General features: G+C 37.6%; 1 protein-coding gene across 33 annotated transcripts in view; it reads left to right on the forward strand.

Annotated features, from left to right (window-relative positions):
* ESRRG (estrogen related receptor gamma) overlaps positions 1 to 12,551 on the forward strand; it is a 406,125-nt gene that overhangs the window by 274,798 nt on the left and 118,776 nt on the right. For all 33 annotated transcript variants that reach the window (XM_051615738.1, XM_051615710.1, XM_051615725.1 and 30 more), the window contains one exon: positions 83 to 498. In XM_051615738.1, coding sequence (XP_051471698.1) covers positions 96 to 498 — 403 coding nt within the window. In that variant the 5' untranslated portion in view covers positions 83 to 95. The remainder of the gene's footprint in view (positions 1 to 82; positions 499 to 12,551) is intronic.

A 12,551-nucleotide genomic window follows, 5' to 3' on the forward strand; every position in this document is an offset into this window, starting at 1 on the left:
TGTGCAGTCCCTAACCCTTCCAGAGCAGCCTTAGAGAGCTCTATCTTTAATACACAGATTCTTCTCTCTCTCCCCACTACAGGCTTCTCTGCAGAATGTCAAGCAAAGATCGACACATTGATTCTAGCTGTTCGTCCTACATCAAGACGGAACCGTCGAGCCCTGCCTCTCTGACGGACAGCATCAACCACCACAGCCCCGGTGGCTCCTCAGACGCCAGCGGGAGCTACAGTTCCACCATGAATGGACATCAGAACGGGCTGGACTCGCCTCCCCTCTACCCTTCAGCCACAGGGCTTGGAGGCAACGGACCAGTCAGGAAACGATATGATGACTGCTCCAGTACCATTGCTGAAGATTCACAGACCAAGTGTGAATATATGCTGAACTCGATGCCCAAAAGACTGTGTTTGGTGTGTGGTGACATTGCGTCAGGGTACCACTATGGAGTGGCTTCCTGCGAGGCCTGCAAGGCTTTCTTCAAGAGGACAATTCAAGGTTGGTTATTCTTTAAACTCCTTTTCTTTCTTTTGCACAAAATGAACTCATACAATCCTTGACTAAATCCTGTTAGGACTTCAGAATGTACCTTTTCATTCTTCATCGTGTTTGACCCTACAGATGTTACTCATTAGAAAGCTACTTTGGGCTTCTCTGGGAATTCTGTCCATTGTGTTAAGCCCACTGCCATATTTATTTTGATTATGAAAAACAGAAAAAACACTGCAGCCATCCAGTGCACATTCAGATTTGTATTCTGTATTAGTTTCCCATGGATTCCCATAAATGCTTGTTGCAGAGAAAACCTGTTATTTTCTGAAGGTTGTCAAGGATGTCTCTTGAACACACTTTGTGGTTTACATACAGGGATCATTTTTGGGTTTTGCTCCTAGTTATACCACTACCCTACTTGTTACAGAGATCCATGTATTTTTGTTAAAGCACAGTGCATTTAAAATTGGAACAAAATGCCTTAAACAGGTTCAACAAATATCTGTAAGGTCACATTCTAAGGAGAGTGAGTTGGGAGCTTTTGGTGTCTGCCCAGTATTTTGTACTAATCTTCTCTTGATAACCTGTTATAAATACACCACATCTTTTGGCATAAAGTAGTAGGAATGAGATAATTCGCATGACCCCTTGATATAGCTTCAGAATCAATGGAGACAAAATAACCTACTTTGATTTAGATATCATATTTTAAAATAAAATTGAAGGTGTTTTATCTAAAGAACATGAGGCCAAGCTTGGCCTGTACAGGAATATAATGTCATATCAAATTAAATTCAAACTTCAGAAACTAAAATTAGGTTGCTATTTACAAATTTAAGCTCCTTCATAAAACCTGCTTGATTTTCATAGATGTTGAGCACCTGGAATTTTCAGGAAAGACAATGCAATCTGGTGGTTTACTTTTCCTTTTGAAAAGGAATTATGATAAGGAGCATGAAGTTAGTCTCAGTTTGTAATTTCACATAACCCAGGGTTTGAAACATTTGGTCAAATTTTCTTAAAAATTGTACTTCTGTATTTAAGATAAAATTCATAAGGAAAAATAATGTTTGTTATTTTAATTTATCCATTGCTGAGGCAATGGCCATTTTATTCTCCTCTCATCTGTTTTACTGCAGGGAGGTTTGGGCCTTCTACTAGGATGAAGTACCCATTTTATGATGGCCGTATAGACACTAAAAAGAAATATTAGGCTTTAATTGTTCTAATGGAGCTGAGTGTTACAATGTTTGCAACCAGTAAACAAACATACCTGTTAAGTTTCCTGGTGGCTTTGGTTTATATGTAAAATGAGTGCATATGCAGAAATGTTATGCTCATTTCAAGTCTTTGGAAAAAGTAAAAAAGAGGTAGGTGATTTCATGTGACCTTCAAGGACATTTTCAGAAAAACTCAAAAAATGTTTCCACTGAAGTAATTTGTATCTTGTGGTAGCCGAACTTCAAGCACCAAGTTCAGTTAGCACCTCTGTTTTTATAAATGACATTTAGTGGCTATGTAATAGCTGTCCTACAGAACTGAATTGATGCAAAATTATTTTAGTTGGTTTTGAGCATGAAAAAAATGCTGCAGAAATGTTAACTGATCAAAGTGTTGACTTCTGGCAGTAATTGGTAGCCTGCAATTTTACACCGCACCACAGACAGCAAGTTTCTGGGCATGGAAGCACAAGACAGGGACGTCATTCTCCAGATTAGCAACCTGGACTTGGCCATGTGGCTCAAGTTAGAACTGGCAGCTGTGCAAAAAGTCTCAGTATGGTTAGAACACTAGCTGCATCAGCAGGTGACAGTGCTGTGAAGACAAAAAAAAAATATGCAGTAAGGCAAAACCAGGCATCAAATGGAAAAGCAATAATGAAGAAACTAAGAATAGGAAGTATGTTACCATCGTAATGTCATGACAGCATCTTCAGTGCTGACAAAACTGACACAACTACTAAGAGTTTTCAGATACCATCTGGAATAATGGAAGTTACTTACTTTGGTGAATCAAGTCATGGATTGTGGTAGGTGATAAGTAGTATATAAGAAGAAGGTACCCCTCATGTTTTGAATTGGCAAATTCTGCTCTTAACCTTTCTTGAAGAATAATTTACCTGTGGGTTTTTTTGCTCTAAATGATAATATTTAGTTTCAGTGCTCCTAGAGGTCCTTTTTGCCTGTACCATTTCACTTTCTGGTTCATATCACATTCTTTCTCTGCTTTTTAAAGTAAGTTGATTACTGTATAACTGCAAATAAGAAAACAGGAAAACAGATGAAACCCAAACAATTTATAAATACAGGATAGTAAACTAGACTGCCCCAAGAGTCAAATATTGTAACTGTGTGTATATAAGGATAACAAGTCTTTGGTCAAAGAATTGCTCACTTTAAATCTAGTTGTGATGGGACTAGATTCAGTGAAAAAGAACGTTTGACTTTGCAAACCTTTCTTGTCTATCATGTATGAGTTACTAAATTAGCTGAGACTTGTAGAACTGAAGTGCGACTGTTGTTGGAGTCATGAGCAAAACTGCCTTGACTTCAGAGCAGGGCAGGGTGATAAAGTTAGATTATGAAGCATATCTTGTGTTCATGTCATGCCTGATGTCCTTTCCACTAAGTCAATGGGAGATTTTCCATTCTTTCAATTTCAAAGGAGTCTTTTGAAATCTCAGTAGGTGAAAGCCATGGGTAACTTGTTTAGAGAGCTAGCACAGTATCTGTGTTCCACCAGCATCTTACATAAGACAGAAGTGCAACACAGAGTATCCAGTAGCCCCTTACAGGAGGCAAACATAGGGAATACACCTATTTTAAGGGTAACGAGGTTTATCATTCCCTTTCAGATGACAGCAGTTTATTTGAAATAATGTCCTTTCCTGGCTGACAGATTTCTCTTCCTCTTCTTCCTGTCTCATGCAATCCCTGCTCATTTTCTTGGAAGTAAAGAAAATCAAACTAACCCTGCCTTGAATTATAAAGAGGAGTCATTCTATCTTTTTTTAATATATATATTTAACATAGCACAGAAATACGTTTGGGGCTATGGCAAAAAATGCATAGGTTAGGATGAAGATTAGAAACAAGAAATTTCTTGTAAAAATAAATAAATAAAAAACGCACAAAAAAACCAGCTCAATATATAAAATTGGAGTCTTCTTAGGTCACAGTAGAACCTAATGATGTTCTGCCCCCTTTTGTGACATATAAGGGATGTGAGAACTGGATGTTCTCTCTGCTCAGCCTAGTACTCACTCAGCTGCAGCTCTCAGTTTGCTTCAGGGATAATTTACATGGTGGGTGATTGCAAATGTCTCACAAAAACACACACACAGCCAAATCTCCCCCAAACTGGCTTAACATCAGGGGTAGTAGAAAATAGCAACATCTAAAAATAGTTACAGGTCCATTGATTTTCACAGTCTCTCCACAGTTTTTGCTGTTCACTGTATTATCTTGAAAACTCCAAACTTTCATTAAAAGAAAGAGAGAGAAAAAAAGAATTTTTGGTTGTCAGCTGGTTGCAAAGTCTTTTGTTCAGCACAGAGAACTTGGACTTACTGCGTATTTTGTAGTGAATATTTAGTGTAAATACATTTCTCATAATTTGTATTTGCTCAGTTATCATAAAGACTAGTAAGTACACATTTTACATTAATAATATGTAATTACTCAGTGCCTGTAGCTTAAACATTTCTGGTAGTGAATTGAAATAGTATTCTTGCTTTCAGTGAAAGGATGATAGGACTTATGGAATCAAGGACAGTTTATTTTGTTTTATTTTAGCCTTCATCTCTCCAAAATAATGGCCTGCATCTAGACAACTTTCTTTCTCCCTCCTTCCAAATCTTCAGGACTGTCATATTTGGACTCATGAAACTAGCATGAAAAGGCAGTGTGAAAAACCTAGGTACTCATGTGTTGCCTTCCTGGTAAGACTTGTTGCAAGTGTGTTAGAGCTTACTGACTACTTCCTTGGACAGTGTTTGGATTTTCTCCACAAAAACTAAAGTATTTTGCATTCAGTAGTCCTTGCAGCTCTTGGGCTTTGTTGTTTTGGGGTTTTTTCTTTTTTTGTTTTTGTTTTGTTTATACATTTATTTTTTAAGGAAAAATTGTTGGATGAACAGTATTGAGACAGCAATCTTCTGGTTATAGTTAGGGTGGGAAACACAATAGGAAGAAAGAAGCCCTGCAATCATACCCTTGCTATAGTTGTGGTGCTTAAAGACATAGTTTAGTGGTGGATTTGGCAGTGTGCTGAGTTAACAGTTGGACTTGATCATCTTCAAGATCTTTTGCAATCAAAATGATTCTGTGCTTTAAGAGCTATATCCCTGAGAGTTGTTGCCTAACACAAACAAGAAATATTTCATCCTGGCAATACTTCTAGTCTTTTTGGTCACTGTGTGAACTAGACCAAGTCTGCCGTGTCATTTTGTGCTGATCACCTAGGAGCCTTCAGCTGTACAGTTACACAGTAATGTAGTTCCTACAGTCTTCAAAGCCTGCACAAACTAGGATCTAGATTAAACTGCTTGGTACTTTTTTCACCTTTTTTAGTTACTCAAAGTTGTTTTTAATCCCTTTAGTGTTCAGGTTTTTCAACCCTCTTAGGTTATCTACCTATTACTGAGCCAATTTGATCTGAAAATGTACAAACATTTTACAGTAATTTTATTTTTAATTTTTTTTTAAATCAGGCAGTTTTATCAGGAAAGTTAGAACTAGCTATGTAAATTCAGATAAAGTGACATTTAAAACTGGCAATATAAACTTCAATTAGAAGTTGCACATGACAGAAGTGGCTTCCAAAGGTTAATTTGCATCTCTGAAAGCTGACTCCTGTAATAGTACATGTCGTTTATGTGGAGGAAGTGAAAGCAAATTAATTAAGATTTTATGGCTCTTCAGCATCTTTACTGGTAGCTAAGATTTTTTTATAGAAAGATAGGGTGTGGAGGCTTGCATCTTGGTGCAATAGTATATGGACCTTGGCTCTGGTGCAAAGATGGCAGCCCTCCAGTGAACCTAACACTAAATGTCACCTAAATCCATCATTACCTGATTAAATCGTTCACCTTCCTTATATAAGTGAACGTCTGTGCATCAGCATTTTTTCAAAGAATATTTAAAGCAAGCAATGATAGTTATCTTCCCTTTTCCCCTGTTTTCTCTGTGCCTATGGATCACAGGATCACAGCATGTCAGGGGCTGGGAGGGACCTCTGGAGATCATTGAGTCCAACTCACCTGCCAGAGCAGGACCAAATCTAGGGCAGGTCACTCAGAAGGGCATCCAGACAGGCCTTGAAAGTCTCCAGAGAAGACTCCACAACATCTCTGGGAAGTATTTGCAAGGGGCAGGAAACTGAGGGGAAATCCATGGGCCAACCAAACTAATGAGCAAGTATTATTATTCCTTCCAACATGTTTTTAATTCTCTCATAATGTCATTGTGTAACCATGGCAGCCAAACAAGATGAGACAATAAAATAGAAATATACTGAAATCAGAGAACCAGAGAGGAGTTTAGAAGTACACAGTTGATTCTATCTTTTTTACTATTTCTCCTTGCCTGCAGCCTTATAAATTATATGCTTCATTTAGATTATTAAGGAATAAGAATGAGCATCCTGATTTGTGTATGGTTATTTTGAACCCATCAGAAATACTCAGGAAGAGATGTGGTTTACAAATAGTTCTGGTAGAGTGGCATATATCAATGCCATTATAATTAGGTCTGGATTTCTATTTGTTACAAACATCTCTGAAAGCTTCCAGTCCACTTAGGAAGCTCTGTCTAGTTTGAAACTAGAAATGTGTGAAGTCTCAGCTGGAAAGTGATTTATTTTAATGTTTCAATAACTTTTAAAATTAGATTTTAAAATTGATGTGAAATTCATTTGTTTCCAACTTTACAGATTGAAGTGTTATGTGTGCTCGTAAACAAACAATGACAATTTTCAATGCTAACTTGGTAGGATGTATCAAAATCAACCTAGATAAAATACTAGTAGGGACAAAACATAGATGGTTCAATCTTTTTGACTTGGACAGGTCTTCAGTGACAGGTGGCAGGGGATCAGTTCTATTTGTGTCTTCAAAGCGTTGATTCTCTCTTAAGATGACTTAAATGCTCTTCATTTCTGTTGAAGATAAATAAGTTGACTCCAGTGGGAATCAAGGCTGGTTGGGCCCTTAAAAGTGTCACAGAACACTCCCTAATATCAGACTAATTTGAAAATTATGGTGATAACCACTCTGATTTTTATAGTGCTGGAAACCTATCTACCTAAAGTTAGAGACTGATCCAGAAATGTTATGCAGTCAACCCAACTAGCATCACCTTTCCGTTTTCATTTAAAATCTCCATTCATGGTTGTTGTTGGTTTTTTTTGAAGTTGCCATTCCTCTCTCAAGGAATAAAAGAAAAATAAATCAAAAGTATATTTTAGAAATCCTAAGTACATTATAGTTCAGTCACATAATGCACTGGCTTTTTTTAAGCAACTCAACATAGTGATTTCACCGCAAATGTACTTTTAGGCTGGCTGTGTCCCTCTGTCAAATACTGCTGTAGAGTTACTTTAAAATGGGCTACTTCTGAGTTTATTGTAACAAAAAAGGCAACACAAGCCAACAGAGACATAAACATAATCCTTCAAGCATGGTCCTATCATTTTAAAAGATCTTTGAGAGATTTAGGAACCAGATTTTTAAGTGTTCTGTAACTCTGTGTGTGCAATATTGTTTCTGAAGTCATCCAGGTGAAAAATTGTGAATGGAGTCAACTTTAGGCTTCATCAGCTCCAGATGACGTGTAGCAGAATTCATAGATCTATAATTCATAGAGCTATCTACAGTATCAGGTGAATCCACCTAAGGATTTTTCAGCCAAAACTGGATTCAGTTAGGTTCAAATCCAACCTGATTCCAACCTGACCGCATTTCTGAAACCTTATCGATAAGAGTACTTTTGCTTGTGAAGATATTTACTCGTACCTAAATTGATTTGAGTTCTGACTGCAAAGTAGAGAACGATCTGCAAGAACAAACTTTAACCTGAAAATATTTTTACTTTCTTCAGTTCAGCTTTGCTAAGACCTGCAAGTATCAAACTCATTTTTAAGGCCATCTTGGACTTTATCCTTTTCCAAAGTAAGCCTGTTAGTCTTTATTTCCAACTGTGCCTACTTCTCCTCAGTTTCACAGGAACTATTCTGTGTGGCTGGATCAAGGTGTGACCTAACATACTGTAATTCACTCTTAATTCTCCTGTCTCTCTAAGACTTCTCTTTTATTAATTCCCTGAAGACCTATGACTCTAATTCTGGCTACCTTTTGTTTTCCAGAGTTATCAAGCATGGCAGTACACAGACAAGCAGGAGTATTCCTCTGGGTCTGTCACCCAGGAAAACAGCGTATGAATGTGTTACCTGGGGGTAAACTTTACTGCAGGAAGACTTAAATCCAATGGTGCAGTAGTCTTTATTAACAATAATGAGAACACTTGCTTTTTAAATGCAAGTTTTTGAAAAAAGGTATTAGGTTACAGAAGCTCAAAGAGAGGGTTCGGGACAAAAATGGGGCATTATTGAATATAATTAAATAGATACTGAAATAGAGTTCCATGAGCTGATTATAGCATAAATTGTTGGTTTGCTTTTTTAAAATTATTTTAAATTTTTTTTTATTCTGGTCCTACATTCCCACAAAGGAAAAATTTAATTACTGATATCTTCAGCATTCTTCCTGCTTTTGTAAGTGGCTCATGGCTACACTTTCCAAACACATATTCTCCCTCTATCTCAGTCTTCCTCAATTCTTCTACTTGCCCAAAGATGTTCTGAGCATATTCTAATAGGTCATAGCAATCCTTTTACATCTTAGTCTTACAATATCAAATGTCACATTGTGAAAAGGTAAATAAAACTTCTGTGAATAGTTGCTGTCTGCAGCTTCTAGTGTTACCAGTATTTCTGGAAGAGAGACCCCTGTTTCAGTCTGTCCCACAGACTGGAGCCCATTTCTAGAGCCAGCTTCACACTCTTGGTGTCTGTGAGGTTCTAAAGTTGTATTTCTAGATGATAATGGCTTCATTTGGGATAAGATGCCGAGGTATAAGGCCCAGTGCTTTCAGTGGCCTCTTCTTCATCATGGTTTTCACTTCTATTACCTTGAGTGTCACTGTCACTTCCATGCAAGAAACTGCCAAAATGATCTCAAGAATCTTGACTAAATGTAGTAAATTGCCTGGCTTATAAAGCCATCGACTAAGTCCCTGTACCATTAAAATTGTACAATGACTCTTCACCTCATTCATGTAACTTCCAAGCCTCATATGTGAGATGAAAAAAATGTTATCTTGGCCCACATACCGTTGAGCTATCTGTAAAGCTCTGACAGTCTGAAGCATATAAAACTAGAGAGCTGGTTATGCAGCACACGTTTTAACAGTTCACCTGCTGTCTCAAGATCAAATAGCATCATACTTTAATGAGTCAGTTGCTCTTGATAGGCACAGTGTGTTAGAAGTATTTTCCCATTTTTGGCTGAGATAATAAGATTTAAGAAATTAGTAGAGAAAATGAACTCTTAAAATAAACACTACTCAGTGCATGAGGAGAGAAAAGAGACTCCGGATGGCATAAATCCCATTATATTATTATAGCACAGGTCAGTCTGTTTGGGGAGTGAAGATTTGACATATATTTTTATTTTCAAATGTCATACTAATTTACATTACTCAGCCCTTTAACTGCCAAACTGTAAAAGTCCATTATGCTACTGAAAAGAATACACAAATTATCCCCTGGCACTTCAGGCAGGAGTTTTACATACACTCTGTTGTTATGCTATCAGCCAGCTAGCTGCACGGTTCTATTAAGGAGTAAGTGAGAAAATGATATTGCCTGCAAACTAATTGTACAAAGGACTCTGAAATAAGTAATCAGAGCCTGGACCTTTCTGAAAACCAGCCAGGAGATATTATAAATTGCTCAATCATTCTTGTCAGCCCAGTTTAAAGAATCAGAGCTGCCATGTTGATTTTGTTCACTGTGTAACACAGCTACCTCTCCACTGTTGACAGGGCTGGGCAAACTCAACTTACACTCTTACTAGCTGATTAGTTTCAGCCTCTAGCATCATGTAGTAGGTAAGTGGTAAAGCTTCCTTCTGAAATCCTTATTGAAAGAAAATGCAGATCTGAGCACCTTGAAGTAGTGTACCTATGAAATTGTACACAATGTATCCACTAATACTTTGAGCGATAGGTAAAATGCGTTTTGAGGATGGTATGTATCCAGGTAGATAGATATTCGTTGCAAGATTCCATGAGGTTGTGGGGTTTTTTAAGGAAAGCTCACTGTCAGAAATTAAGTCCATCCATGGGAACATTTGATAAAATACTGCATCCATATGTGAAGTGGCGACAAGATACTAGTTTTCTTGAACTCTTACTGTGAACAGAAAAATACTGAAACATTTTAGAGGCACCTCCTATGGCCATGTGGATCATTGGTGCAGCAATAAAGTTACTGTAACTCCAGTAGAGTTCATTGGAGGAACTTTTTCTAACATCTTCCAAGTTTGTTTTCTAACATCAAAAATTAAAGATGGAAACATCTGCTGTAATACACAGTTCATTAAAGTAAAGCAGCCTAAATTGATTCCCCCTCTGAACTAAAGTACTGACATGTAAGTGACTAGAATAATAGCTCATTTAGAACTCTTTAGGTGGCATGAATTTGCAGGAAAAGTAAGTTCTGTTGTTTGTACACTACATACCATTGCTGTGGTTTCATAGGATTTTGTGCAAAAAAATGTCAGGGTATGGATTAGAAATGTCTACTTAGGGAAATAAGGAACCTTGCTTATATTTTTCTGGTTTCAAATACTATTTTTTTGGTGTTGACATCTCTACCTTGGTTTACTATGCCATTCCACAGGGGCTCTGGCAGTAGTGGGAATGCTCCACTTGCCTCAGTGCAGAGCTTTGCTGCTTGAAGTTCTGTGTTGGAATCGTGATCTTGTTTTTGATCAAGATAATTTCTGACCTTGTGCAAAGATCTCTTTGATTTTGTGCAAAGCATTTCTTATTCCTTGTTTCTTTTTTCCATTTTTTAAAATGTGTTTATTGCTGTAGCATGATGAAGTTAATTAGATACAATTTGTGAAAGGCTTTGAAGTCTCCCTGTGTAGTGGTTGTGCCTCACTAAGAATGCCTTGTTAAAGTGTGAGAGCATAATATGAATCTTTTTAAAGAATGCCTTTACAATCCTCTCCTATGTATCCTTCCAGAGGTGCTATTTCCTAACTTCACTATTGCATATTGGAAGGAAGTTTTGCAGGATCTGTTGTGCTGAATTTTTCTACTCACAATGTCCTTCAGTTTCTTAAATAGCTTTCTTCTCAGAATCTAAGGAAGAGGACTAGACTGAAGTTTGAGTTTTGTCAACAAGAACCATTAGCATTCAGACATACCAAGATCTGTTTTACTCACGAGCATTACTAAGTCAGTCATAAAACAACATTCACAAGGAAGAACACCCACAAAGGCCTGAAAAGGTTCTGCAAAGGATGCTGGTTGTATTGGCAGCACCATGCAGGCCTCCTTTATCATAAATACTTAACTAGTTTTCAATAGATGTAAGTGGTTTAAGTATTGCTTCCTGTTGAATTAGCAGTTGCTGAGCATTTGAGTCTTTGTGCAATCCACTAATGTGATATTTAATGAGGAGACATCAGTCTGAAGAAAGGTAGTCAATATAAATCAGTGTTTACAAAGTGTGATTAACTCTGAAATATTTCATCAATGCTGTGGTCCCAGGCAGACTATGCTGATTATTAGAACCTGCACATGTTTCAGGGGACTTTGATGGACCCTGAGTGCAGCAAACATGGAGCAGCAAAATTACAATTATGCTCGGACTGTCTCTGATGACAATTTATGCATTTGGTGTGATGACCTCTTGCTTCCCAAGAGGGCAATAAACAGAATGCATTTTCATTAAGATACTAATGCACTTAATCACAGGGGGAAAGAGTTAGAAAATAAAAGAATACCTTTTAAAGCAAGATGTGACAGGCTGATGGGGAAGATACTTTCTTTAAAAGTGAGTTTCCCAGTGAATCTTCTGACTGCTGCAAAGTCTTCTCTTACTGAATGTGGACATGGGCAATAAGGATGCATGGCAGAGCAGATGAATAAGCCAAGTTGAGCAGTTTTCTGAAAAGTGGAGTGCTACCAGGGCAAAAGAGAACAGATATTCTCTCCCATTTGGACTTGGGTACCCGAAGATGTTTATTGTTTTTTTTTTTAAATGTTTTTACCTGCTACACTTTTTAAGCTTTTACCCTTTTTTTGAGGATAAGTAGTATGTACTAAGCAATAATAATGAAATTGAAATACCAGTTTGCCCAGAAGACCTCTCATTTAAGGGTCTTGCTGGCTCTAGGCCTTAAGGAGAGCTGGGAGAAGCAGAGGCAAGCACTCCTGTTTTTGTCATTCTGACAACTTGGTGGGAATGATGCCTCTCAGTTCAAGAATTCTCTGTCTAAAGAGTAGAGGGTAGATGAGATGCCCTGGCTGATAGATCTGACCTGGCAGGTGTAAGAATGTGCTAGTTGGTACTAGTGAGCCCTGCCTGATGGACTGTGCCTGCTGTTGTGGAAGGAGGGGGGTGGAGCTCTGTAGAACTTGTTATAGTTGATTTTGCAATAAAGCGGGACAGTCTCCTTTTTGTATTCTAGACAAAGAAAGACTGATGAAATTAGTGAAAAAAAGGAAACAAAGAGTGCACAGACTATGAGCCTAAGCATATGGGTGGTACAGACAATAAATACCATAATTTCTGACTGCTACCAGCAGGAGTAACCTATGTGAAGGATTTTGCTAGGGACCATTTAGGGAGCCAGACACAGCCGCACACTAATTGTGTGCTTGCATGTATTTTTCCATATAGCTGTCTAGGTTAAAAAAAAAAAAAAGTCAAAAAGCTCATCCTTTAGCTTGGCTTTTCATTTTTACTGTTTATGTTTGATATAT

The sequence above is a fragment of the Apus apus genome, chromosome 3, assembly GCF_020740795.1.
Source record: "Apus apus isolate bApuApu2 chromosome 3, bApuApu2.pri.cur, whole genome shotgun sequence".
Classification (NCBI taxonomy): domain Eukaryota; kingdom Metazoa; phylum Chordata; class Aves; order Apodiformes; family Apodidae; genus Apus; species Apus apus.